At 39.0% G+C, this 27,590-nt stretch overlaps 1 protein-coding gene across 4 annotated transcripts in view; it reads left to right on the plus strand.

The window, feature by feature from the left end:
• LOC124138187 (tetratricopeptide repeat protein 17-like) overlaps positions 1–26,863 on the plus strand; it is a 77,732-nt gene extending 50,869 nt beyond the window's left edge. For 3 of the 4 annotated variants that reach the window (XM_046504724.2, XM_046504726.2, XM_046504725.2), the window contains 11 exons: positions 3,041–3,106; positions 3,899–3,996; positions 6,060–6,161; positions 10,702–10,872; positions 21,748–21,970; positions 22,820–22,946; positions 23,724–23,883; positions 24,139–24,213; positions 25,064–25,183; positions 25,781–25,924; positions 26,725–26,863. In XM_046504724.2, the coding sequence (XP_046360680.2) occupies positions 3,041–3,106; positions 3,899–3,996; positions 6,060–6,161; positions 10,702–10,872; positions 21,748–21,970; positions 22,820–22,946; positions 23,724–23,883; positions 24,139–24,213; positions 25,064–25,183; positions 25,781–25,924; positions 26,725–26,835 (1,397 nt within the window). In that variant the 3' untranslated portion in view covers positions 26,836–26,863. The remainder of the gene's footprint in view (positions 1–3,040; positions 3,107–3,898; positions 3,997–6,059; positions 6,162–10,701; positions 10,873–21,747; positions 21,971–22,819; positions 22,947–23,723; positions 23,884–24,138; positions 24,214–25,063; positions 25,184–25,780; positions 25,925–26,724) is intronic. The other variant, XM_046504727.2, reaches the window with a different exon arrangement.
• The last annotated feature ends 727 nt before the right edge of the window (positions 26,864–27,590 follow it).

Below are 27,590 nucleotides of genomic sequence, written 5' to 3' on the forward strand. Positions count from 1 at the left end.
TACCATCTAACTTGGTCTTTTAAATTCCCAAAGATTTTTTAGTTCATCTATGAAATATTAATAAGCTGATCTCTGAGATTTGTTAGGACATAGTGGGGCTTGGAACACATAGGTAGATTGACAGGCAGAAAAATACATCCGTCCACATCCTTCTAGTCTCACAAGTCATCTAGCTAATGTTTATCACTGTCATAGGCATCCACGCATGTTATACTCAAACCTTACCTAACAAGCAGATCATTGGTTGTTGCAGTTGGTTCGTTATTGGACATTCATATGTTGTATGTACTGCTATATCACCCCTGTTAGTATGTAATAAACGGACTATTTCACACATGTTGATTTTATAGTTGGCATTTACATTTTATGATGTTTACTATGTTTAATGATTAGCTTTGTTTAAGCATTAACTTGTTTTAGCTCACCTGGCGAAAATCAAATTTTACAAAAGCTTATTCTTAACTCTTTCAACACCAGGCAACCAGAAGCTTTTACTTCTGTGACACCGAGTTCCCAGAGACTCTTGTGTGATAGACGAAGCCAACATTTATCAAGGAAAATATCTGCTTGTAAAACGTCTTTGCTACTACATGTTATACACCATTTCCTACACATAATCCTACTGTTTATACATAAGAAAGTTATGTTTATCACATCATTTAAATAATGCATTTACAACTGAATTAAGTTTGTTGTAAATAAAAAAATGGAAGGTAACATATTCATAACTTCCAGATTAAGGACCAAGGAAGCGAAAATGTGACGATTTTCATCAAATATAAGGTTTCATAAAATCCACTTTTTATAATTAAATATCTGTCATCATCATTTTCCCGATAACAGTGGTTGTCCGCTCAGTGACATGAAGAAATATGTCTGTTTTCGATGCTTCCTATGAGTAACACGTTCATCGAAGTCTGCCATGTGACACACCAAAAGAAAGTTTATTTATTCATCTACACGATAGTAACCTTGCCTAGAGTCTTTTCGTGGCTGTAACATGCGATTATATTGGATAAAAATTGGTTTCTAATGACACTTTCTTGCCAAAATCTGCAAGGTCCGTGATTGGTCAAATTTGAGCATGTGACCTAAGGCAGCCAATCAAATTACAGCAAAGGTACCCTCCTCGCGTATGATGAATTTAAGATTTTGACGAAAGATATTTTGTTAAATTGTGTTCTTCTGAACGTTTTAGGCAGGAAATCTCAATCTATATTAAAAATATGGAACTTTGTGGATGTATAGTCCTAGGTTATGAGCTGCGACACAGATTTTTCATGCATATATTTTGGCGTTTAACATTGTGTCTCAGCCGATAAGTCATTTGACTTGCATAACAAGCGATCACATGAAAGGATGGAAATTACTGAGATATAAGTCTGACATTTTTTAGATATATTTTAGTTGATTTTATTTATTACTTTGTATAATATATTTAAAGATTTGCTTGAAACGTCTTTCTTGAAGTGAAAGTCCGAGAATTCTATTTTTATTGACACTGCGGGTTATAGTGAATAATTTCTTAATCTATAAATAAAAAATAAGAAATTGAAATAGAATACGTATTTCAGACATTGTGAAATGTCATAGATTTAATAAATGAATGATATGACAGGTAGGTTCATAAAATTATTTATTTTGATGAGACTCCGACTGGGGCGGTCTGGAGGCTTCTTGGCCAACGTACCAGGCTACTGTGTTGAAAGAGTTAAGAAATAGGGCTTAAACTTGTGTGAAGGTAAGGATTATAAGACGATCAAGTTTGTTCAAGGCACTATTCGTTCTTAACATTGTTTTCCTAACTGGATGACTCGCCAGATGTTTGTACCAAAATATGGTTAAAGTGTCATAAAAATATTTCATCATAAGCCAGGTGAGCTACAAAGCCATGTGGCTCTATTTGCTTTTGTTCATTGATGGCAAAAATCTAATCCTATTTCATTGCAGGTTTTCTGTCCCCTTTTTCATATTTCATACTTGTCATGAATTGACACAGTTTCACTTTATCATCAATCAATTCAAACTGGAATGTGACAGAAAACAAATACAATCAGGAAAAGATTAATTTTATCAAAACACTGTTTCATATTTAGCTCACTCTAACATTGTCATGTTTATTTATGTTTGCATTATCTGTTGTTCATCTGTCCATTGAACTTGAATGTCTTCTCTCAGTATATAACATTTACATAACATGTTCTGTATTTATACACAAGGCACGTGTGCCCGTGTTATCTAAGTGGCCGCAATTCGCTGTGCAGAAACCTATGATTGTGGGTTTGAATCCGGGTTCACCCCGATTATGTTTTAAGGTTTGTCAGCACCATACCCGTGCTTGTGGGTTTCACAAGTGGTAAACGTCTGAGACCTGCATCATTTGGGGCTTTCCTCCCACATTTAACCGACATGCCGTGATATATCTGGAATACTGGCCAAAGCGCGTTAAACCCAACTCACTCACTCACTCACTATTCATACTGGGTTTATATAATCCTATCATAAGTTATGGTCATATAATACTTTTAGTTGGTTGACAAGACCAACCATAAAAACCTGAAATTAGAAAAAGAAATGCCATATTTCCTGTATTGACGCCCTGGCAGCTATTAATTCTGATCAAGCCATAGACCCAGTGTCTAATAGATTCCAGTGTATATTCTGTTTAATGGTGGCACAGTAAGTTAATGTGATGAGGATAATTAATTTCATCAAATGATGGACTCAGCGGCAATTAAAGGCTGTCTGGTATTGGAATTCCGGTGTCTAAAACAAAACATGAAATACAGTGTGACTTTTGGCCACAGAAATTTTCCCGACAAGACTGCTGTTCATAAGAAATGGTGAATAGTACGTATACAAATCTTTATTTGAACAAAAAAACAATCAATTATTTTTTGCTATTGTTCACAATCATACATTTTTTTTGGGTAGCAGTACTAATTTGGAAGTTGAAATCTTTTAATTTTATTTTTCAGAGTTTGAAGTGATGGTTGTTTCAAAGTTACAGTAGTGTCATGACAAATGTATACATTTTCAGGTGGAAGTCAGTGTGCTCAAAAGGGAGGTAACTCTCAGTGCTCAGGAGACAATGAGGATATCCTATGTAAGCTGCAGGTGTTTTCCTTTTTAATGATACAAATAGTTTTATCTTATTCATATTAAGCTCATTTGAGCTTCAAGTGAGCTTATGTCATGGCCTGTTTGTCTGGCATAAGATATTCTCAGAAACCACAGGGACATTTCTGGTCTCCCCCACTGGAATATTGCTGGAATATTGCTAAAATATTGCTACACCGATGTAAAACTACTCACTCACATCAATGATGACACCCCAATTTGTTGAAAATTTGGCATTTGTTTAGTTTGTTGTGTCTTTGTGACAGTTTAGACTGTTGGCTATTTATCAAGGTGAGCTACAGTGCAGTGGCACTATTTTGCAATAAGAGCTAGCCAAGCTTCTTTTGATTTTCCAACCCAACACAATTCTGTTTGTATAGAGCACAGACCTGTGAAGATCCAGGGTAGAATAGGTCTTCAGCAACCCATGCTTGCCGTAAAAGGCGACTATGCTTGTCATAAAAGGCGACTAATGGGATCGGGTGGTCAGGCTCGCTGACTTGGTTGATGCATGTCATCGTATCCCAATTGTATGGATCGATGCTCATGATGTCAATCACTGGATTGTCTGGTCCAGACTGGATTATTTACAGACCAGTCATACAGCTGGAATATTGCTGAGTGCAGCGTAAAACAATAAACAATCAAACAAAGCACTGAGCACTGTCACATATAATGATGTCAAGGGGGGAGACATACCGTCTTTTGTGAAGATATTCAGACATCTTGCATGAAATGATGTGTAACAATTTGGCAAGAACTAAGCTTGTGTTTGCAGTCAGCGGTGACTTTACGAGTCGGCTGGATGAAGTCAGCGAATACTACGAGAAGAAAGGACTTTGTCAGGGAGAGGAATGTAACCAACTGCGGGTGCAGGTAAATATAGGCTGCAATTCATTGGCTGTTCATGCAAGGAGACAGTAGTTGCTGCAATCTTAATTGTTAATAAATTGATAAAATGGCTGATCTTAAAGAGAGGACAGTAGATGCTGTAAACGCATTTGTTTATCATGAATAGAGGTCAGTTTAAGTTTGAAAAGCATTGGTTGTTCTTGGAAGAGGACAATATAGATGCTGCAATCTTATTGGTTTAAAGTTATGGAGTTGGAGGTAGATGCAGCTTCCTTATTGGTTAATCATAGATAGAGAAGAGTATTCAGCAATCTCATTGGGTAATCATAGATTAGAGTATGCAGCAATGTCATTGGGTAATCATAGAGGAGAGTATGCAGCAATGTCATTGAGTAATCATAGATAGAGGAGAGTATTCAGCAATCACATTGGGTAATCATTGTTAGAGGAGAGTATGCAGCAATCTCATTGGGTAATCATAGAGGAGAGTATGCAGCAATCTCATTGGGTAATCATTGTTAGAGGAGAGTATGCAGCAATCTCATTGGGTAATCATAGAGGAGAGTATGCAACAATCTCATTGGGTAATCATAGATAGAGGAGAGTATGCAGCAATGTCATTGGGTAATCATAGAGGAGAGTATGCAGCAATCTCATTGGGTAATCATAGAGGAGAGTAAGCTTGAAATACAATGATCTTTTTGTGAGACTAGATGCTACAATATGAGTAGCTAATAAACAAGAGGACAGTATGCTTGAGTTTCGTTGTTTCATCACTCTGCACCATCATGTGCTGCATTTCTTTTATAGCTTGTTTAGAGAGGTCATTGTGCTGCAGACTCATTGGTTGATTCAAAAGTTTAGACACCTTGCTGGAATATCATTAGTTGATCAATGAGGGGAAACCAAATGCTGAAATATCATTGGATGATCAAATGAGCTACCCTCAAATAGGCTGAAAGATTCACAGATATTTTCTGGTCATGTATTTAACAATATAAATATTTGTTGTTCAGAATTTCAACATCCTTTGTGTTTTTGTTGGTGGAGATTGTCTAATCATGGAAAGGTTTTATTAGTTTGATATTTTACCTAAAAAGACTAATGACCATAATAAAGACTATTCTGTACAACAAATTCATACTAGATTAACTATTTAGTGGTATTCCACCACTAGTGTTTGGATATTAAATATGTAACACATTAAAGTCTAAGCATGTAAGACAGACAAAGAAATATCAATAGATTAGTTAAACTTTCTAAAGCATTTCAGGGCTTACAATAGCGTGTTTGTAAGTAATCTATTTGATGTACCTACAGTGATAGTAATATGTATGTACGGGCAGCAATGTTTGAACATGGTCATATTTTCCATAACTTCAAGAATTTTGTATTTGAACTATGTCTGCGCAGTGTTATGCTAATATTGAAGAAAATATGGTTTATAATCATGAAAACTAATGTCAGAAGTATTTGTTTGTGTTTATTTACACCTCCTTTCCTGATCTGTGTTTGTGGTCTTATTGTTAGATTTATTAAGGTCATTGTAGGAACAAGTATTTGTATTATGATTCTTCCAATGAAAAGAGGAATTCTTATAGTTAATGTTGCTGTGAATAGCTGAAATACTGCTCATGCACCTGAGTGCATCGTTCACTCATTCTCTTAATGTTAGCTACATAGGATGCCAGGTTAGAATTGGTCCCCAGCATCCGTTGCTTAAGGGACTTAATGGATTAGGGGTCAGGCTCGGTAGCCTGGTTGATTGTGTGTCTTTGTACCCCGAAGGCATGGATCTTTGCCCACAATATCAATCACTGGATTATCTGGCCCAGACTCGATTATTTACAGCCAGCAGACACATAGCTGAAATATTTCTGAGTGCGGCATTAAATAACAAGCACACACTTACTTAAAGTTAGCATAATTTTTTGTAATTCTGTAACACTTTTACTGAAATTATTTTTTTGGGTGCGTTTGATTTTACCCCAATGTGTCCTTATTTCTGATGCATCAAAGCAATTTTACATATGAAAATTGACCTACTTTCTAAGCAGTATTCATGTGACCTTTGACCTACTTTCCAGTGTCTCATTCCAATGAAGACGCACTCAGGTTTGCTGGCTCATGTGATCACGCCACCCAAATTGTTTGTGCGGCCCGTGTCTCTGCACACGACCCAATGTATGGTACGACACACGCTGGCCTTGTTTCAGTGTTAACATTTCCCAGCATGCATTTTGTTTCCAATTTGTCATGGAAGACTTCTACTTCCTGTTGTATTGTGGCAAGTTTATTACCTCCCCTTAATGAAATGGCTTTCTTCCCATCTGTCTTGTCCTTCTTAGCTGACGATTTTAAAAATTTATTATACAGACAGACGGAATATATTCAGCATGCTTGTTTCTTTACGGTTTTATTGCCCATTTTGTTTTTCATCTTTGTTGACCACGTGGGTTTTGTTCCGTTATGTTCATGCGCTATGCATGGTCTGTTAGTGTTCATAGTTTGTAGTTACTTATAGAGAGTGCATTTGACTTAGGTAGTACAACCCAGTAATACTGATTTTTCCAGTAGCTGTAGTCCCTTTTAGAATACCGTTTGCAAGCATTGAGTTTAATAACATCTGAAGTCATTAATACTGAATGTTTCATATGAAATATGTAAACTTATGAAATTTACATAGTGGATGTAGAGTACTGCTGACTATATAAGTCTGTGATTGTAGCAACTTGTCCGATGCCCGTTTTTAGTAAAATATATCTTTATATATCTTTAATATTAAACTAGTCCATATGTGAAGACTAAGAATAATACCAAAAAAACATGTTCAGACTGTGGACTCAAAATGATTTTGCATGGACCTCAGTATTCTGTAACCTATGATCCTGGGTTCAAATCCCAGTTCGCCCTGATTATGTTTCATGGTATGTCAGCACTCACTCAACTGCTAACATGACCTGCTGGTCTAAGGGTCTAATCCCATTCACCCGTGGTCGTTACATGTAAGAACATAGGTCTCCAGCAACTTATGCTAGTCGTAAGAGGATAGATCAGGTGGTCAGACTGGGTGGCTTGGTTGATGCATTTCATCGTATCCCAACTGTGTAGATCGATGCTCATGATATCAATGAGACCATAGTCATATAGCTGGGGCAGTGGGGTAGCCTAATGGTTAAAGCGTTCACTCAACACGCCGAAAACCTGGGTTCGATTCCCGACATGGGTACATGTGTGAAGCCCATTTCTGATGTCCCCCGCTGTGATATTGCTGGAATATTGCTAAAAATGGCGTAAAACCAAACACACTCACTCACTCACTCAACACAATACCTATTCTCTTGGGTCGCAAAACTTTGAAAACCTGGGCCATTTTGGGGCTTCCTGTACCATAAACTTGACAGGCTTGACAGACTTGACCACTGAGGTTAACCTCATCTTACTTAATCACAAGTGCTGATGTACACTGGGCCTCTTGATCCATATGTACTTCAGCATAGCACTATAATTTCAAACAGGTGTTGCAATTCTGTCCGTGTGGCATCATGTGACAATGTATGTCTTTTTTTTAAATCTTTGCTGTTTTTTCAGTGATGCCAAATCATGTTTTTATATATTTTGTAGCTTTCAGTATTATCTTGGGTTAGTGGTTCAGTGAATTAACTATTTTAGTTTCTGACACCGGTTTACTGTGAAGGTTTGAATGTTCACCCGAGTTTAGTCTTGAAACCACCTTACCACCTCTACCTACCTTCCAATATCCCACAAAGGTTGGCCCGGAACCTCATTTTACCTCTTTTGGGAAATGGATTATCAGTTTTCCTGCAAGAGTTCAAGGGGCATTCAGTGGAACCCTGATAATTTGTATCAATACAGTGGACGTCTTTGAATGACATTTAGAACTGATACACATAAGGAAGAGAATTTATGGATGTCAACTTGTTTATTATGAGGAACTCAACGTTTCGGAGTATATGCTTACTCCTTCATCAGGTGAATGACATGTTCCTCATAATAAAGAAGTTGACATCCATAAATTCTCTTCCTTAATACGGTTAAATTATCAAGCTTTTCAAATATTTGGATTGGCCAATTGTGAGTTTAGAGTTACTTCCCTTAGTTTCAATCACCTACCACCATCCCGATTTTGATTTTGACTTGTCGCTACACAGAGCTATAGGATGTCCCAATGTGTTTTGATAATAGACCCTGATCCAAATCTGCATCACACTTATATGCTTCAGCAAGGTGCATACGTCGTGATTTAACGACAAACAACAGGATTCACATCCTAAGACACCTGTCTTCGAATATGAGTACTTATATTTCAGATTACGTGACAATATATTTACTTATTGACTTGGAAGCCGGACTGGTTAAGATTTTTTTATCCGCTGTATGCATGGCGACCAAAATTCGTACCTTCTCGATGATTCCAACACATTAGTTACATATGAAAATATTAAGTGTTTTATCAAGTGAAGTTATTTTTTAGGGTACATTAGGGGAGTGTTGTAAGTGCAGTATGTTCTGAATCAGGAATCTATGAGGAAAGCACCGTGGAAGGAGTGTAGCTCTGTGTAGCAACAATATGGTTGATCGGAAGTCCTACTGATCTGTGGTTACCCTGCTACAACCATCCTCAAGGCGGGATGTTTCTCAAAACACAGGGTTTCACTGAGGGTACTCCTGACGTGGTTATGGCTTCAGAAATACAGAACCCCTATAAACCCGTTCTTGATTATGCAGTGTATTATATCTCCTTTCTATTGTGATTAACACCCTGGACACACTCTACACCTACACCAGGAAAGAGTGAACATGGGTACAATGTGTGAAGTCCATTTCAGGGTTCCCCGCCGTTATATTGCTGGAATATTGCTAAAAGGGTAAAAAACCATACTCACTCACTCACTCATGGTCTACAACCCGTAAGACTCACCCTGTATTCTCGGGGGGCATATGTCAGTGCAAATCGGACACAGTTGATGGCTCTTGGTGCCTCCCCTCCAAAAACACAATCACTCATTTTGGACGTGACGTCTCTATCCCCATCACATCTCCAGCTCACCACAGTATTTCTGGGATTAATTTGAATTAATGCAATGCATCACACTTATTCGATCAGGCTCAAAACACAGCTATGGTGGCAATTGGGTCCAGAGCATTTGTCATTATAGAATGGGGATATATACCCTGGATTATCGAGGATGCAATAAGCTGGTATTGAAACTATTGTAATCATTGCAATTTCCTAAAGTTCTGGGACCTCCTCCGTGGCCTAGTGGTAGAGCGTCCGCCCGGAGAGCGGAAGGTCCGGGGTTCGATCCCCGACCGTGTCATACCAAAAGACGTTAAAAGCTTGTACTTGTTACCCTGTCTGGCGCTCGGCATTAAGGGGCTAAAACGAGGACTGGTCAGGTCGGAGTCACACTGCGGCATGGTATCTCAGTGAGCTAGCACTATTTATCGGCATCAGTCCGGACTAGTACAAGCAGCCACACAAACACACACACGTACATGCACGTCGCTATATAAGTGCAATAATCTTGGACGCGACGTTAAACCCCATTTCACTTCACCTCACCTAAAGTTCCTGGGATGGTGGGGTAACCTAGTGGTTAAAGTGTTTGCTCGTCATGACGAAGACCCAGTTTGATTCCCCGCATAGGTACAATGTGTGAAGCCCCTTTGCTGGAATATCGCTAAAAGCGGCAACTCACTCACTTAACCACTCACTCACTCCTAATGTACCATGAATCTTGATGTCATGTAGTCATGGCAACAGCTCAGTGTTTGTGTGTCAGTATGGTGAGGCACCTGGACACCATATTTTGTTGAGGTGAGTTGTGTCCCTTAGCTGCACCAGGATGAGCCCAATAAGAATCCTTGGTCTGTCAGCAACTTACACCTGTGGGTGGGTTTAACCAAAGGGGTGAACACCCACGATCTGTATCAGTCTGGGCTCCCCTCCCATATTAATCTAACACGCAGATATGTAAAAAAGAATTACCCCCCACCCCCTACCCCCCACCCCCCCCCATGAATTCTGCTGTCATTACAGTTATGCAGTTAAGTATATTATGCTGCCTTGCCTAATGTTTTGTTAGTCTCATGTCTTGTGTAGTATGATTTAATGTTCAAATAATACCAACAACTGTTTGAAACAGGGTCCTTGAACACTAACATATGGACCCGTTTACCGTTTCAACATTTGGGTTCTGTTGAAGACCCTTGATGTTAATGCTTACATTTTATGCTACCAATCAACTAAAATCATGGATGCAGATTGGCTCGAATCAACTCGCCCATGTCATTTTGTCAATGTTAAAAGCATCTGGAGGCATAGCAAAATTTCAGGCTTTTTTTTGTGTTTGACCTCCTTTGGCTAAAATGTGTTGGGTTAAGTCCCTTGTGAAGATCTGGGTTAGAATTGGTCTTCAGCACCCATGCTTGTCGTAAGAGGTGACAAATGGGATCGAGTGGTCATGCTTGCTGACTTGGTTGATGCAGGTCATCGTATCCCAGTTGTGTAGATCGATGCTCATGATGTCAATCACTGGAATGTCTGGTCCAGACTCAATTATTTACAGACCACTGAAATATAGCTGGAATAGTGCTGAGTGAGGTGTTAAACAACAAACAAACAAATGTAAGGCTATATTTCATCCCTGTCATCTGAAATGCAGTTGATGTCTTCTTCAGGCCGTGTTTTTGTGTGTATTTCAGCAAGGAGGACAGAAGCCACACATTAAGCTGGAGTTTGTGGATGGAGTCCTCCACCAGAAGCTGATCTTTGTTCAGGCAGCGTCCGATCTACACGTGGAAGCCAATGAGTGTGTCATATTTAACGACGGGTCGAAATCTAGCGGATGCAATCAGCCTGAATATAGAGCTTATGTAAGTGTGCCCACATGACTTCCTTATAAGGACGGAGATAACAGTATTCATTCCCAGTGAAGACTATGAGAGATGGTTACATGATGTTATTGTGTGATATTACATGATGTTATTCTGTGATATTACATGATGTTATTCTGTGATATTACATGATGTTATTCTGTGATATTACATGATGTTATTGTGTGGTATTACATGATGTTATTGTGTGATATTACAGGATGTTATTGTGTGATATTACAGGATGTTATTGTGTGATATTACAGGATGTTATTGCGTGATATTACAGGATTTTGTGTGATATTACAGGATGTTTTGTGTGATATTACATGATGCTACATGCTATGACATGGAGTAGTCCTACACTTCCAAATACGGAAGAACAGCTTCAAGTAGCTGACTTGAAATAAGAACGATTCTTGGCATATTTATGTTTTTTTATTTCATTAAGAGGAGCTGAGATTTCTCTGGGTTATTTTATTGAGCATTATGCAAATTTGAACTATTTATTGAAAAAGCCATTCTGTCAGTGACAGATATCAGGATTAGTCATTGTTCATCATCATTCATGTAATAATTCATGCTTGTGGCAAGAGGTTTGGTATTGGCTTTTATTGAGTGAAGCATTTAATCTGGTGGGTGGGTAGGTGTCATAGGTGTGAGTACCCCTTTTGAAAAAGACATAATATGTACTACACAAACAGTCTGCAACTTAAGCAAATTGTCCACAGCCCAAATCTAGGAAAATTCTGTTAGTTCAGCTAATAATAAGCCACATGATAACACTAAATTCTATAGAAAATGATTCTCAGTGTCTAGTTCAGGCTGGTAGATTCAATAGCTTTTGGCACAGACTGCTCAAAAGAAGTTAAGACTCAGGTTCTTTCATTATACTATGGTTAATATGTCATGACAGAGTGAGTGAGTGAGGTGGGTTTAACGCCGCTTTTAACAGTATTCCAGTTATATCGCGGCGTGTCAGCTTAATGTGGGGAAAAATGCTCAAAGTGATGCAGGTCTCGGACGTTTACCACTTCGGTGAAACCCACGAGCATGGGTATGGTGTTGGCAAACCTGGTAACATAATTGATGCGAACCGGGATTCAAAGCCACAATCATAGGTTTCTGGCATACCCAAGGGATGCAACTCTGCACAGTGAATCGTGGTGACTTAGACGACTGGGCCACCCGTGCCCCCCTGTCATGACAGATAAACTAAAGTAATATGAAAGAATTGGGTGGTGCTAAACTACTTTTTCGTAGTATAGTTCAGAAACTGTATGACATAAAGAGAAAAATTATGCCTTGTATTGTCATGTGTAGTCCCAGTTGTAATAAACGCCACACCCTCTCACACCCTCACTCTGCTGAGCCACATCACGATACACAGCATGACTCCAATACCATACATTGACCATTTGGAAAAAGACAAACAGTAAATTAGTGGCTGGACATCTTATGCAGCCGTTCAAGAGAGATGATTGATCATCCAGTTCCAGATTTACCAAAAGTGTTATTTATTTTTGGGGGTGATAAAAGGTGAAATTCTCTAAAAGATATAGTGGAACATTCCCTGAAGGGGTCTACAGTCATGTTACAAATCTAGGATCTGTGATATCATGTGACTTATATTTGATCTTAAGTTGTCTGCTTAAATGAAGAATATTTTGGGAGAAGAATGCCAAATTGTACATCAATTTCCCATTTTTATTGTCAAGAATTAAGCTCAAAAAACGAACGTCTCTTGGAAAGGGGAAACTAGGATATATGTTGAAAACATTTCAGTTGTGAGGAAAGTATTGCCGCAGGTTGACATGAAAATAGATAGTTGCTAGGAAAGTATTACTGCAAGTTGACTTGAAAATTGCAAATTGCAAGGAAAATATTACTTCAGGGTTGACATGAAAACAGTTGTAAGGAAAGTATTACTACAAGTTGACATGAAAATAGTTGTAAGGAAAGTATTACTACAAGTTGACATGAAAATAGTTGTAAGAAAGTATTACTACAGGTTGCCATGTTTTTGTGAGCTGTCTACATAATGGTTCTTTCTTTCCTGCAGAGACCTCATAGCTAAGGGACTCGGTATCAAAACTTACTCTACACTTCAAAACTATAAACTTGATGCTGCTTGCCCTACTAAAATAAGTGTTGTCACTATTCACTGATATAAATACTATATTCCATGTATGTCTTACTATGAGCTTTCATATGTTTTAGCCTCTCACGCTTCACACTCATCCATTTTGTTTCTACTTCATCATCTTTTACCACTGCCATCTTCACATTGTTCTGTGTTCAGCAAGGCGAGTAGCCTTGTGGTTAGTGCATTTCTCTGTCCCAGTCTAAGTCAGGGTTCTGTTCCACATGTTAGAGTATGTGAAAAATGACTTCAAAGTGGTTTTAAATTGTGTTACTTTTTAAGATGGAATCATAGATTCATGTGTTTTGATAGGATATCCTGCAGTAGTCATTTGTTTTTGAAGATATGATCCTGAAAGTGTTTGAATTTTGTTTTTAATTTAATTTATTTTTTATTTTTTTAGTTCTCTATAATTTATATCCCTTCTTCGGTTGCTTATTGACTTAAGTACATAACTGCATAAGAAGAAAGGTGCACCAATGACATGCTTTTGCTCAGTTTAATTTCTTGTTCTGTCATTAGTGTTTTAACTTTATTATATCTAAACAAGTAAACAGCTTTGTTTATATGCATATGTTTATGTATTTTATTGATTTAGTTGGTAATGAATTTGAAACACTTCATCTTTACAATGTTAACAGGAACAAATTACAAGTTTTAACAAATATTGTGGTTACTAATGTCCAATATGCTCTTACGTTTTGTCATTTGCAGTTTTGTTCATTTTTTATAACCACAAGAAAGAGTGTTTAAAGTCTGTCTTCATACAGTGTAATGGATATATATTGTTAGTTGTTCTTGCTAATTTTCAGTGTTATTCTCGGCTATGCAATTAATGATGTAGATGACACTATGCTGTGTTAAACAGTTCAGGCCAAATATGTTTGTTGCAGTTACCTGTTCATAATGCCAAGTCAGGAGACCAAGTGGAAAAATAATTTTTAATGCTATCATTGTTGATTTGAGTTTCATTTCCAAAATATGAACAAATGATGTTCAGAAAGTACTGTTTTGGTGCAGATGATACATTTCACTTATTATGTACCCGGGGGCACAGGTGGCCCAGTCGTCTATAGCGCCGCAATTCGCTGTGCAGTGTTGCGTCCCTTGGACACACCAGAAACCTGATTGTGGGTTCGAATCCCGGTTCGCCCCAATTATGTTTCTAGGTTTGTCAGCACCATACCCGTGCTCGTGGGTTTCACCGAAGTGGTAAATGTCTGAGACATGCATCACTTCGGGCTTTCCTCCCACATTACGCTGTGATATAACTGGAATAATGTTTACAGCAGCGTTAAACCCAACTCACTCACTCACTTTTAAGAACCCCCATGGGGCTGGAATTGGTTCCCAGGAACCCATGGTTGTCCAAAGAGGTGACTCATGGATTGGGGCGTCAGACTCGGTGACTTGGTTGATACGTGTCCTTGTAGCCTGACTGTGGGGTCATTGCTCCAAATGTCAGTCAATGAATTGTCTGGTCCAGATTAGAATATTTTCAGATGGCATCATACAGCTGGAATATTGAGTAAGGCTTTAAACAACAACCAAACAATCAATTTATATACATTTTGCAAAATTTGGAGCAGGAAGCAAGAAAAGAAATTTTTGTGGCCTCGTTATCGTGACATGACAATATAAGCCAATGGCATGATCCCTCATCTTTCTGCATTTCTTTATCTTTTTATCATGTAACCATGGTAATGTCCGAAAAGTCTGTTTATGAAGTTATTATTTCAGATTTATTCTGATTTCCATCAAATGGAAGTCGTTTTGTTTTGTTTGTAATACTTCAATGCAATGTTATGTTATGTGATGCTTCCCAGAGCAGATCATTATCTTTAAGAAATCTTGAAGATGATATGATTTTAGTTTTTTTTATTAATGTCTACAATGATATTTTATTTTTAATTTCGTTTTTTACATATCATGCATAATTTTATTTAATACCTTTTTCTTTTATGAAGTTGAAGTGTTTTCTTCCTGATTCTTTTTTTGAATAATGCAATATATGATGTGTCAGATTTATGGACAGGGACGTTGTTTATCACAGGGTGGGTGGAGAGGGGGGCAGTTGGCTGGCAGGGGTATAGGAGGAAACTAGAAATAGGGGTGGGGGCGGGGGGTGTCTTGAATAGGATTACAATATCTTGAGGAGGTAATGAAAAGAAACAGTTGATTACTATTTGTTTCATTCAAACAAAATATTTTAACATCATGAGCACTGTCATAGAAAAATGGAAAACTTTAGTGGAAGGGTAGCCACACTTGACCTACTTTTTAGAGGTTTCCTTGGCAACACTCATGGATACTAACGGCCTACCATCCACCCCCCTGTAATAATGGCAAGTTCCTTATTAGGATTTCTTTAGTCTGAAGCAATGCAACATTACTGCTCAATATTGTCTCAGTTATCGTTAAGGATCAGTCTTTGGGTATTGTCACAGAATTTGACAAATGATTGCTACTGGTGCTAGTTGACTCTAAAGTGATTTTGATAAGGTAGTGAAAACATAACTGTTAAGCATTGTGGATTGGTCAGATCAAATTGTGTCAACTTTAGAGTCTTTCTTCAGCTGTCGGGTAGGCTTATGGTTAAAGTGTTTGCTTGTCCATTTAAAGCGTCTCTCAACATGATATTGTTGGACTATCACTAATAGCAGATTCACTCTTTACTCACTTAATCAGTGCTTACTTGTGAAAATACCACTTAACAGCTTGAATACCGTATTTGACGGAATAAGTGCCCAGAGTGCTCTCAAAATTAGAAATAGGGGGCTCTTATTAGAATAAAATTTTGGTGATAAAAAACAGTTGAAAGATTGTAAATTTTGTGGTTTATGCTGACAGCCTGTAATGATGCAAAAGAAAAGTCTGTGTGTATTATACTCGACAGATATATTTTCCTGAATTAAATTGCCCATAATTAAGAGTGCATATAACACATGAGTGTGTATTATACATGAATAAATAAGTCTTGTGTACATTAAACAATTGGAAGGGGTGTTAATTGGGGTTTTTCACTAGCCAATATATTAGCAAATATCGCCGTGGGTGTTATTACGTCGAATACGGTACTTGAAAAATTGCTTACCTTGAAGTGTCATATCAACTGAATAAACTCCTTTGGATGAATGCTTTGGTCTCAATGGAAAAGCGTTGATGCAAATGTCTCAAAAAGTCTCCAGCCTTTATTAAATACCTGGTATAAGACCTTCCAAGATGCGTACATGCCTGGCACTTTTTCAAGTATTAGCAGTAGTTCTGTGCATCTGGTACTTGATATATACACCTCCTAAAACTTTTCCCTCTTTTAACATTGTGACAGGCATTAGTCTGTTTTGTTTAACTCGAGGTTGTTTAATAGTCAGTTGTCAACTTCTGAAACAATACCTCATGATTAAGAATTCCCTTTGGAGAAGTTCCTTAGGAACAGATCTGAATGAACTGTATATATTATTTCAAGTTTATTAAGTCAGACAGATGTGTTAGGAAACAGGGAAGGGCTGATATTGAAACCATGTTTCAGTAACATGTGTTGAAGTGTTTGTGGAATATTGCCGAGGTAGTCCTCCTGTGTCAGTGAGGCAGTGGGGTAGCCTAGTGGTTAAAGCATTCAACTGTCATGCTGAAGGCCTGGGTTTGATTCCCCATCTGGGCGCAATGTGTGAAGTCCATTACTCATTCAATTTGGAATTGATGTCTCCATCCCAATTGCTCCTACCTCCAGCTTAGCACAGAGTTTCTGTGAGATTAATTTAGCTTAATGCAGTACATCACACACTTTTAATCTCAGAGCATTTATCATTATAGAAAGGGGATAAAATACCCTGGATTATCGAGGTTGCAATAAGCTTCAGTGAGAGTGTATTGAAACTATTGTAGTCATGGTGATGAGTCCAGTACTGCAGCTGACACAGGTCTTTTTTAAAGGACTCCAAGGTCCGAGCTTTTTTCAAGGAGACCTTCAGTGATATGTAAGGATCTATTAGCCAGGGTTACAAGTCAGTTTTGTGAAGCCCATTTCTGGTGTTCCCCGCTGTGATATTGCTGGAATATTGTGAAAAGCATCATAAAACCATACTCTCTCACAACTCGTCAGTTTCTATTTTCACAAGTCTACAAAATATGCTGGAGGGTAACCAATAGTAAACGTGGTAGTAATCAAAGAAATATCACCGACCCTTCATCAATTTTACTGGTCACAGACTGGCAGACTTACGTTATTTTTTAACCCTGTGAGCCTATTTCAGTTGACCGTTGTGTCATTACTTAAGGAGGGTGGTGGATATCACAAGGATAGTCATCTCCTCTCCCTCACTGAAGAGCTTTAGTCTATTAGAGGTGTGAAGTTTAGCGACACATTTTAGGGTAGACAATGTAGCATCTTGATTCATTCCTAATGATTCTGTTGGCCTAATGGATAGAGGGTTTTCTCATCCCACCAACAATCTGAGTTTGATTCTGTCCATGAATACAAATTACAATTTGTAAGGCCACTCTTGGAGTCCACAGGCGTGATATTGTCAAATAATGCCATCAGTGGCTTCTACTCAACTGCCTCACTAACTCTGACCTCCGACTTCCTTCGTATTTAGACCATGGCCCACTTGCACAAAGCGATTTTAGCGCTACAACTATTGTAGGCCTATGTTAAAGTATGGGAGTTACGATCATCTTAGCGCTAAGATCGCTTTGTGCAAGTGGGCCCATGTCTGTAAACACTACAGCTGACCACTCTATGTTGTGGCAGGCATCAAGGGCAGCTTCTCTGAATTCCTAACACAGCTGTATCCCCCATATAGACCATGTCGGTGTGCTCAGTGTCTGTATCCATATACCTGTACACTGGAGTTGTAACAGGCATCAAGGGCAGCTATCCTAACCTATATCCTTTCCTGTATACTTACCTTGTTGATGGTGATTGCAGTCATCAGGACCTGTTTTTGAATGGTTTTATGTCAAGTCAGCTGTTATAAATGAAGCAGAATAATAAAGGAGATTGAAATCCACTGCTCTGTTGTGTTCAGTTTCCATCTTATACCAGTAGGGTCGATGGAGTGGCCTAGTGGTTAATGTGTTAGCTTGTCACACCTTATTCCTGGGTTTGAATCCCCACATGGGTAGAATGTGTGAAGAACACTTTAGGTGTCCCCTGCCATGATATTGCTGGAATATTGCAAAAAAAGTAAAACCTCCCTCACTCACAGCTAGTCTCACTGATTAGAAGATGGTGGAACCAAGGCCAAGGTTGGCTTGTGAAACTTGAAACTACATTATTAAGCATCAAGACTTGCTAATAAGCATACAATCAGTATGGCTGCTGGTGTGCCCTGCAAGCGTAGCCTGATGGGTAAAGTGTTCACTTGTCATGATTTTGCCCCATGTTTGCTTCTCTGCCTGGATGCCATGTCACAACCATGATAAAAGTGGAAAATATGACATCATAGAAGACAGATCATGTGATAGAGGAGACAGGTCATGTGACATCAGAAGAGACAGGCCATGTGACAGAAGACAGATCATGTAAGATCAGAGAGGACATGTGACATCAGAGAAGACAGGTCATGTGACATCAAAGAAGACAGATCATGTGACATCAGAGAAGTCAGGTCATGTGACATCAGAGAAGAGAGATTGGATTTTTCATGACAGACATACGTCCATGTGTGTGACTTTGACATGTCAATAGCTGCATTTTGCAGTCAAGGACACCTTACAACTTCATGCATTGTCAGTAATAGTCAGATACACTCTATGGACGGAGGAAGGCCTACGCTTCTGCTTCCTCTCTATAGACGGAGGAAGGCCTACGCTTGTGCTTCCTCTCTATGGACGGAGGAAGGCCTACACTTGTGCTTCCTCTCTGTGGACGGAGAAGGTCTAGGCTCGTGCTTCCTCTCTATAGACGGAGGAAGGTCTAGTCTTGGGCTTCCTCTCTTTGGATTGAGGAAGGTCTACACTTGTGCTTCCTCTCTATGGACAGAGGAAGGTCTAGTCTTGTGCTTCCTCTCTATGGACAGAGGAAGGTCTAGTCTAGTGCTTCCTCTCCAAGGACAGGAATGTCTAGTCTTTTGCTTCCTCTCCAAGTTCTGCTGCAGCCGCAGTAGCAGGCATTGATGATGCTGGAGTAAGTGTCAGCTTTGTTACAGTTTACTGATGCATGTGATTCTTCTTTGTCAAACTTGTTTATTGTAAGCACGATTTCATTGCTTTGATTTTCCTAGACGCATGACTGCCCAATTACTTCACCTGCCTTGTTGACAGTTGTTTCTTTATCTGTGTTGTGTAGAAACATTCATGTGTTTCTATTTATAACAGTTTCAATTTCTCCTACCCCAAGATGTTTGTGTTTTTGGAAATTGGGAGATAACTTTTTTTAAACTTACTTCATATTGTCAGAATTTGCAGTGGACTTGTGACATAAAACATGTCTACACAATTTGTGAGCTTTAATTGCACCATTTGTGAAATTTCATTCATACAGTATTGGTGTCTTTTGTTGTCTATTGACTCATCTTTTATAGAATTCATCTAGATTGAGCTGCAAACTTATCAGTACAATGGTTTACAGTTGAAAACTAGGAGTATTTTAGTTCCTGCATGCAACAGTGCCAGTTATATGTGTGTGGCATGATTTGAAAACATTGCTGTGTGCAAGTTCATATATAGTGTGTGATGTTTATCATCAATTTGCATAAATCAATGTAAGTGAACAAGAAACTTATTTCCCTGCTTCAAATGCTGTTGCCAGGAACAAGTACGTACAGAATTCTTCCCGTTTCCCAGTACATTTTGATCAATACGTTTTGTTGATGGACAAAGTATTCTCCTTTATAAAGCAAAGGATGAAATCATCCATTGCATCAATTATGTAACATAATGTTCATGGTGAGTATGTATCCAAGACTTTTTTCTCTCAAACAGGTGTGATAAACTCTCTTGAATGTAAACATTTTCAATAGATAGTTTGTAATAATTTCATGAAGAAGGCTGAGATATTTGCACTAGAAAACAGAGCATTCCCCGCATGGGTTATTCTAAAAATAGACTCACCAAAACCGTTAGACGAATCTGTATTTTTATATTTTATAGAGAAACAGAAACCAGTCTTTGTATTTTTAAATAAGCTCATTGCAACATGTGACTGTCTTTGTGTTCTCAGGAATACAAAATCACTGTGTGAAGTTTAGAGGATTTCAGTTTGACATAAAATCATGGTTTCACAACTGCAGGTTAACATTAGTGAAAGTTGACAGCGTAGGCCCTTGTTCGATTCTCCACATGGGTACAATGTGTGAAGCCCGTTTCTTGTGTCCCCTCCTTGATATTGCTGAAATATTGCTAAAAGTGTCATAAAACCATACTCACTCACTCAAAAGTTGACAGGAGTTGTATGCTTGTATCCATGGCAACAGTACAGCCTTGCATGTGAATTGGCTTACATGGAATTCATGTAGAAAGTTCATGATTATTTCTGGATTCGTTTTGAATTTCAATGCAGTTCTTTCTTTTGATAATAATCTTAATATATATGCTTACAGAGCTGAACTTTGTATTTCGCAAATATACTATCATCACATGTACCTTGTGAGATGAGTTTAATTCAGATTTAAAAATGACATCACAAGGCTAATGTTTTACCTGATCAGTGAGTTTGAAAGCAAGAATCTTTTTTCCCATTTCCATGTATTTTCGTTATAGTATTGTAACATTTATAAATATGGATAGTGCTGATATTCAGTATTTTCAAGGTAACCCATATCTCTACCCAAATCCTTAATTGCAGGTTTGTCAATATATGTAGGTATACCATGTTTTCAAGCATGTATTTTGAATTAGATTTTTGTCTATGTGAGACTGTTGTATAACTCTGTTGTAACAAGTCTGGATAATATAATGTGAGTTGATTTTCTAATTCTCTAACTTATTTTATTTCTTTTTTGGAGTCAAACCTGTTTTCTTTTTATGTTAATACTTACATATATTTTTTACCTATTTGTATGTTACTTCATCATTTAATGTATATCATGATGCTACAGCTGTAAATAGGTTTGTTTCCATTCTCCCTTGTGGAGATTAAATGTCGTACTTTGATGTTTTTTAAGCTAACTGTGACATAGCATCGTGATGTTGTGAGGACTGATGTCCTCCCTGAAGGATTCTGTCCCCAGCAGCCTATGCTTGTCGTATCAATCACTGGTTTATCTGGTCTGATTTTTCCTTACAGGCCTGTCTCATATGGCTTGAGTTCGAATCCCGGTTTGCCCCGATTATGTTTCGAGGTTTGTCAGCACCATACCCGTGCTCGTGGGTTTCACAGAAGTGGTAAACGTCTTGAGACCTGCATCACTTCGGGCTTTCCTCCCACATTAAGCTGACACGCCGTGATATAACTGGAATACTGTTAAAAGCGGTAAAACCCAACTCACTCACTCACTCATGTGGCTGGAATATTGCTGAGTGATGTGTTTAACAACAGATAAAATCTTAGAGGCTGTCAATAGCTTTGTCATTTTCATGTGTAGATCATATTTGAAAAGAATAAATGGACACTTGTTGGAACTGATACTAACTACCATCTCGTTACATTCTGAGATTACTCACTTCATGTTAAATCAGTTATCTAAATAGACTGTCAATTGAGTAATTGTACGTTTTTGTATGATAAGAAAGAAATTTATTAAGTTTGTTTTATGAATTTGGATACTATCTGTACTGTTGCCCTGTAGATACTGGAGGTGGACACTGTGAAGTTGGAGCAGGATGTTGAAGCCTTGGAGAAGCTGGTCAGCCAACACCTCAAGTCCTGTCGCCGGATCGAGGATGCTCTCGCTGCCTCCAGCGAGGAGGAATATGATATCAACAATGTGCCAGCGCCCCCTGGTGGTCCCCTCGGATATCAGGGGCCTCAGGTAGACGACTGTCTGCCTCTGCCGGACATGGAACTGCCAGGTGAGGAAACACTGTTGGTTATGTCCTGATGATTGGTTGGTTGGTTGGTTTGTTGTTTTACGCCGCACTCGGCAATATTCCAGCTATATGACAGCGGTCTGCAAATGATCGAGTCTGGACCAGACAATCCAGTGATTGACATCATGAGCATCGAAGCATCGATCCATGCAATTGGGATTGATGACATGCATCAACCAAGTCAGCGAGCCTGACCACCCGATCCCGTTAGTCGCCTCTTACGACAAGCAAAGTCGCCTTTTAAGGCAAGCATGGGTTGCTGAAGACCTATTCTAACCATGATCTTCACGGGTCCATATATGTCATGATGAATTTACGAATACAGATTGAAAATCATTCAAGTTGTTCTTGCATTCTCATCAGTGTTTTTAAACAGTAACTCAGTATTTATTTCTATAATACATGAAGTTCAAAAGAGGGAGCATCTAGAAAAACATTACCTTTTCTGTAATCCAATTTAAATTTATCAAATTATGGACAATATCAACTGAAAAATCGGACAACCCTGTGAAGATATGGGTTAGATTTGGTCTTCAACAACCGATGCTTGTCGTAAGAGGTGACTAATGGGATTGGGTGGTCAGGCTTGCTGACTTGGTTGATGCATTTCATCGTATCCCAATTGCGTAGATCAATGCTCATGATCTCATTTACTAGACTGTCTGGTCCAGACTTGATCATTTTCATACCACCGTCATATAGCTTGAATACTGCTGAGTGCCATGTGAAACAAAAAACAAACCTGTCTAACAATATGTTTCCTTCATCCTTTCATTGATGTTTGTAAGACTCGAGTATTTACAGATTGCCATCATATGGTTTGTTCCTCAGATACCTCCATCCATGCCAAGAGTGGATATGATGTAGACTTTGACCCAGTGATCTGCTCGTCCATCAGGGAGGTAGACTTTCGGCAGTTCACGTCAACATGGCTGTCAGTCACAGCCAAGGGGATCGAGTAAGTTAAACTAGAGCTGGTTAATGTAGAGCTGTGTCAGGACTGTATTCAATAAGCAAGGCCCTAGTACACCTTCCTCCCTCTTCCCTCCCTCGTTCTTCCTCCATCCTTCTTTCTCCTTTCTTCCCCAATTCTTCCTCCATCCTTCCTTCATCCTTCTTCCTCCTTCCATCATTCTTCCTCCCTCCTTCCTTCATCCTCCATCTGTCATCCTTCTTCCTCATCTTCCTTCCTCCTTCTTTCATCCTCCATCTTTCATCCTTCTTCCGCCATCCTCCTTCCTTCCTTCCTCCATTTTTCATCCATCTCCTCCTTCTTTCATCCTCCTTCTTTCATCTTTCATCCTCCTTCCTCCATCTTTCATCCTTCTTCCTCCATCTTCCTTCCTCCTTCTTTCATCCCCCTTCCTCCATCTTTCATCCTTCTTCCTCCTTTCATCCTCCATCTTTCATCCTTCTTCCTCCGTCTTCCATCCTTCTTTCTCCTTTCATCCTCCTTCCTCCATTTTTCATCCTCCTTCCTCCATCTTTCATCCTTCTTCCTCCTTTCATCCTTCTTCCTCCTTCTTTCATCCCCCTTCCTCGATCTTTCATCCTTCTTCCTCCTTTCATCCTCCTTTCATCCTTCTTCCTCCTCCTTTCATCCTTCTTCCTCCATCTTTCATCCTTCTTCCTCCTTCCTTCTTTCTCCATCCCTAAAATACAAATGACAGACCTGTGGGGATTCGGGTTACGCTTGTCGTAAGAGGCAAATAAAGGATCAGGTTGTATGTTGCAGTTTGTCTGACCACCTCGACTTTGAGATGGTGATAAAGGACACAGTGGACGAGCCGGAGTGTCGGGGGAAGATGGCGTCCAGCGTCATCGGCTTCGACCACCTACCAGGTGTGAAGTGTCGAGCTGGACTGGACTACTCGGGAGAGCTTGGACTCAGAGATGTGAGTTAGGACATTTTGTCACGACACGGGCCATTGTGGCCGGTTCAATTGTGTGGACCCGTGCTTAGAGTATAGTCTGAGTAATGTTACAATGGACTTTGTTTAAGCACAAATTTCTTATGAGGTTGGAAAGGGTTTCGTCTTTGTATATTTCTGTATTAAATGGTTCAGTGCGCATTTACATAGTTTTGACTGAAATTGATCAGTGCCCTTGAATTGTTTTTGACAGATATTGATTGTGTGTGTTGTACACAGGTGTTGCAGCGGCTAGGAGGGAATGATGAGCCTGTCCAGGTGGTTGGGGCTCGTATAGCACATGCATTGAAGGAGGTGAGTGCAATTTGGCTTACGAGAGCCATAAACGTTAAAGGACTGTAAGATACAAGATGGAGACTGTTTTTTGCACTTATGCAAAGTTCTTCACAATCTAATCCAAATGACCTCACTTTTTACAACACAGAAACTGTCTGTGATTAAGGTCGCTAATCCAATGCCAAAGTCTGTCCACATGTTTGGTCTTAAATCTGTAGAAAATTATGTCAAAAGACAAGTTTGGCATGAAAACTCAAAGGTTTTGTCCAAGAAAAAATTAGATTATCAGGTTATTAGTTTCATTATGCAGAGCTACAGATAAGCAGCGTATTTGCGTAAAATACCCCCCCCCCAAATATTCAAAACCTAATTAACTTGTGTACAGAAACGCATGCATTTAATGAAAAACTCAAATGTATTAAAACAACACACGTAAATACCCAATGAAGCTTTTTCAGCATGTGTACAAAGGAGCTAATTTCCAAAAGACAATTACGGGCTAATTTACTTTCCGAGTCAAGCCTATATATTTAGAACAGTTATCTACATCTAAAACATTATTTCATTATTTTTTTTAATCTTAAAATGTTTACTAATTTTGGGAAAACCCCAATAGAGTGATGAATAGATCAGTGAAAAAATATTGGTTAACCAATGAAAAATGTAATAACCCAATTAAGATAGAAACTCTAGAGTAAAAATTCAATTTCTCAAAAAGTTATCTGGAGCTCTGATAATGAATGATTTGTGTATTTTATCTGGTAATGTTGGTGTTCTGAAAGTGAAAGTTTATTTATGTCTGACAATTATTGCTGTTAGTTATTAAACATGTGAAATTAAGCCTCACGGCCATGGTTGTTTTCTGCAGAATGCCACGTCGTGGGTGTTGGCAAATTTAGCGGCTCTCTACTGGAGGGTGGAGGGGGAGGCCCCAAGAGCCATCAACTGTCTCCGACTTGCACTGACATATGCCCCCCGAGAATACAGGGTGAGTCTTACAGCTTGTACACCATGAGTGAGTGAGTGGGTATGGTTTTTCGCCCCTTTTTTTGCATTATTCCAGCAATATCATGGCAGGGGACACCACAAATGGGCTTCACACATTGTACCCATGTGGGGAATCGAACCTGGGTCTTCGGCGTGACGAGTGAATGCTTTAACCACTAGGCTACCCTACCGCCCCTCTACACCATAGGGAATACAGGGTGTGTCATATAGATAGTTATTCACCATAGGGAATAACCCTATCCATGCCTCCCTGTGGGAATTAACCCTATTCACACCTCCCTATGGTAATTAACCTCACTGACACCTCCCTATGGGAATTAACCCCACTCACATCTCCCTATGGGAATTAACCCCACTCACGTCTCCCTATGGGAATTAACCCCACTCACGTCTCCCTATGGGAATTAACCTCACTCACGTCTCACTATGGGAATTAACCTCACTCACGTCTTACTATGGGAATTAACCTCACTCACATCACCCTATGGGAATTAACCTCACTCATGTCTCCCTATGGGAATTAACCCCACTCAGACCTCCCCTTGGGTAATGCATAGATACATGTTCGGTGTTCCAGGACACAGCACTGATCAGCATGGCGAACGTGATGCACCAGACCGACAACCTAAACGATGCTATAGTCATCACTAACATGGCGCTAGAAACATCCGCTAATCTAGCTGTGTCACATTTCACTCTTGCCAACCTGTATGCAGCAAAGGTAAGTTTGACCTGAAACCCTGCGAATATAGTGACTACATGTATATTCAATCATCTTCCAAATTCTGTTGATTTTGAGAGCCAGCATGACAATTTCAGTGAATCATTCATATCTCTCCTGGGCCTACATGTCTAAAGTAGTATTAGCACTGACCCATGTGAAGATCCGGGTTAGAATTGATCTTCAGCAACCCATGCTTGTCATAAGAAGCAACTGATAGGATCGGGTGGTCCGTCTCGCTGACTTGGTTGATACATGTCATTGTGTCCTAATTGCGCAGATCGATGCTAATGATGTCTAAGTGATTGCCTGGTCGTACAGACTGCCATCATATACCTGTAATATTGCTGAGTGTGGCATGAAACCAAAAAAAAAAAAGTTAGTTCTAACACTCATGTTAGCTGAACACTACAAAATAATGATTGGTGCAAACAGGTCCACGACAGTCCAGTACTCAACCATTCAGCAGAAACATCTCAGTCGTTGTAATGCTGTTGTATTGATGTATTTCTGATTTATGTTAGAGTGAGTGAGTGAGTTTGGTTTTACACCGCTTTTAGCAATATTCCAGCAATAGAAACGGCGTGGGACACCAGAAATGGGCTTCACACATTGTACCCATGTCGGGATTCGAACCCGGGTCTTCGGCGTGACGAGCGAACACTTTAACCACTAGGCTACCCGACCGCCCCTATTTATGTTAGAAATTACCAAGGCAAACTTTCTGGAAATTAATGTCCATTTCATCTTGAATGTGTTATGAAATGTATGACATGTAATTTTCCATGTCTTACTTTCAGGAACAATGGGACCATGCTGTGCTGTTTTACAAATCAACGCTCTCATTACAGTCCCACTTCAAGCCTGCCCGAGATAGACTAAATTATATCCTATGTAAAGCTTATGCATAAACACAGTCCCAGTCCTTATTGTCAGCAATGAGAACGTTTTCATATTTTTCACTCATCAGAATAATGGACAAAAAATGTTTGACTATACAGTTCTATGTTGATGCTATTTTAAAGCCTTGGTTTTGTGTTTGTTGTGTTTTGAACCATCTAGAAGTGAGTAGTTTTACGGTTGACATTATATTTTTTAGAGTTTTTTAAGAGTTGATGAAAAAAGTGTCCAGAGTTTCTACTTTAGTTGTAATTACAATGATAAAGCCTAATTTAGCATGATTATTAATGAAAAATGATTGATATCCCCCTTAATGCTCAATATTGTATTATTTTCCCCCAGGAAGCGAACTTTTACTCGGTTGGTGGAGTCTTTGATTCATTTTGTAGTTTGATAGAAATATTAGTTTCTTAAAACTTTTTTTGATCTCTGTTCATCGAATCATTAGATGTAGAATTGGGAAATTAAATCTTGGTTTCCAATGGAGATTAACATACTGCAATCCGTGCCAAAAACTAATAGCCCGAACATGTCTCTTAACATTAATTTTAGTAGATCTTAGTGTTAGTGAATATACTTCTATTTGCAAAGCTTACTAGACCGAAAGAACTTTAAGTAGACTTGGACTATAGACTAGTGGCAAAATACTGATACTGTTGTTGGCTTCCACCAATGGCACTGTTCCTGGAGACTTCATCAAGACCTGCAGACATTAGCGCTATTCCTGGAGACTTTAGCAACAACTGTAGACAGTGGCACTGTTCCT

The sequence above is a fragment of the Haliotis rufescens genome, unplaced genomic scaffold (genome assembly GCF_023055435.1).
Source record: "Haliotis rufescens isolate VD_foot unplaced genomic scaffold, xgHalRufe1.0.p SCAF_6, whole genome shotgun sequence".
In the NCBI taxonomy this organism is placed as follows: Eukaryota; Metazoa; Mollusca; class Gastropoda; order Lepetellida; family Haliotidae; genus Haliotis; species Haliotis rufescens.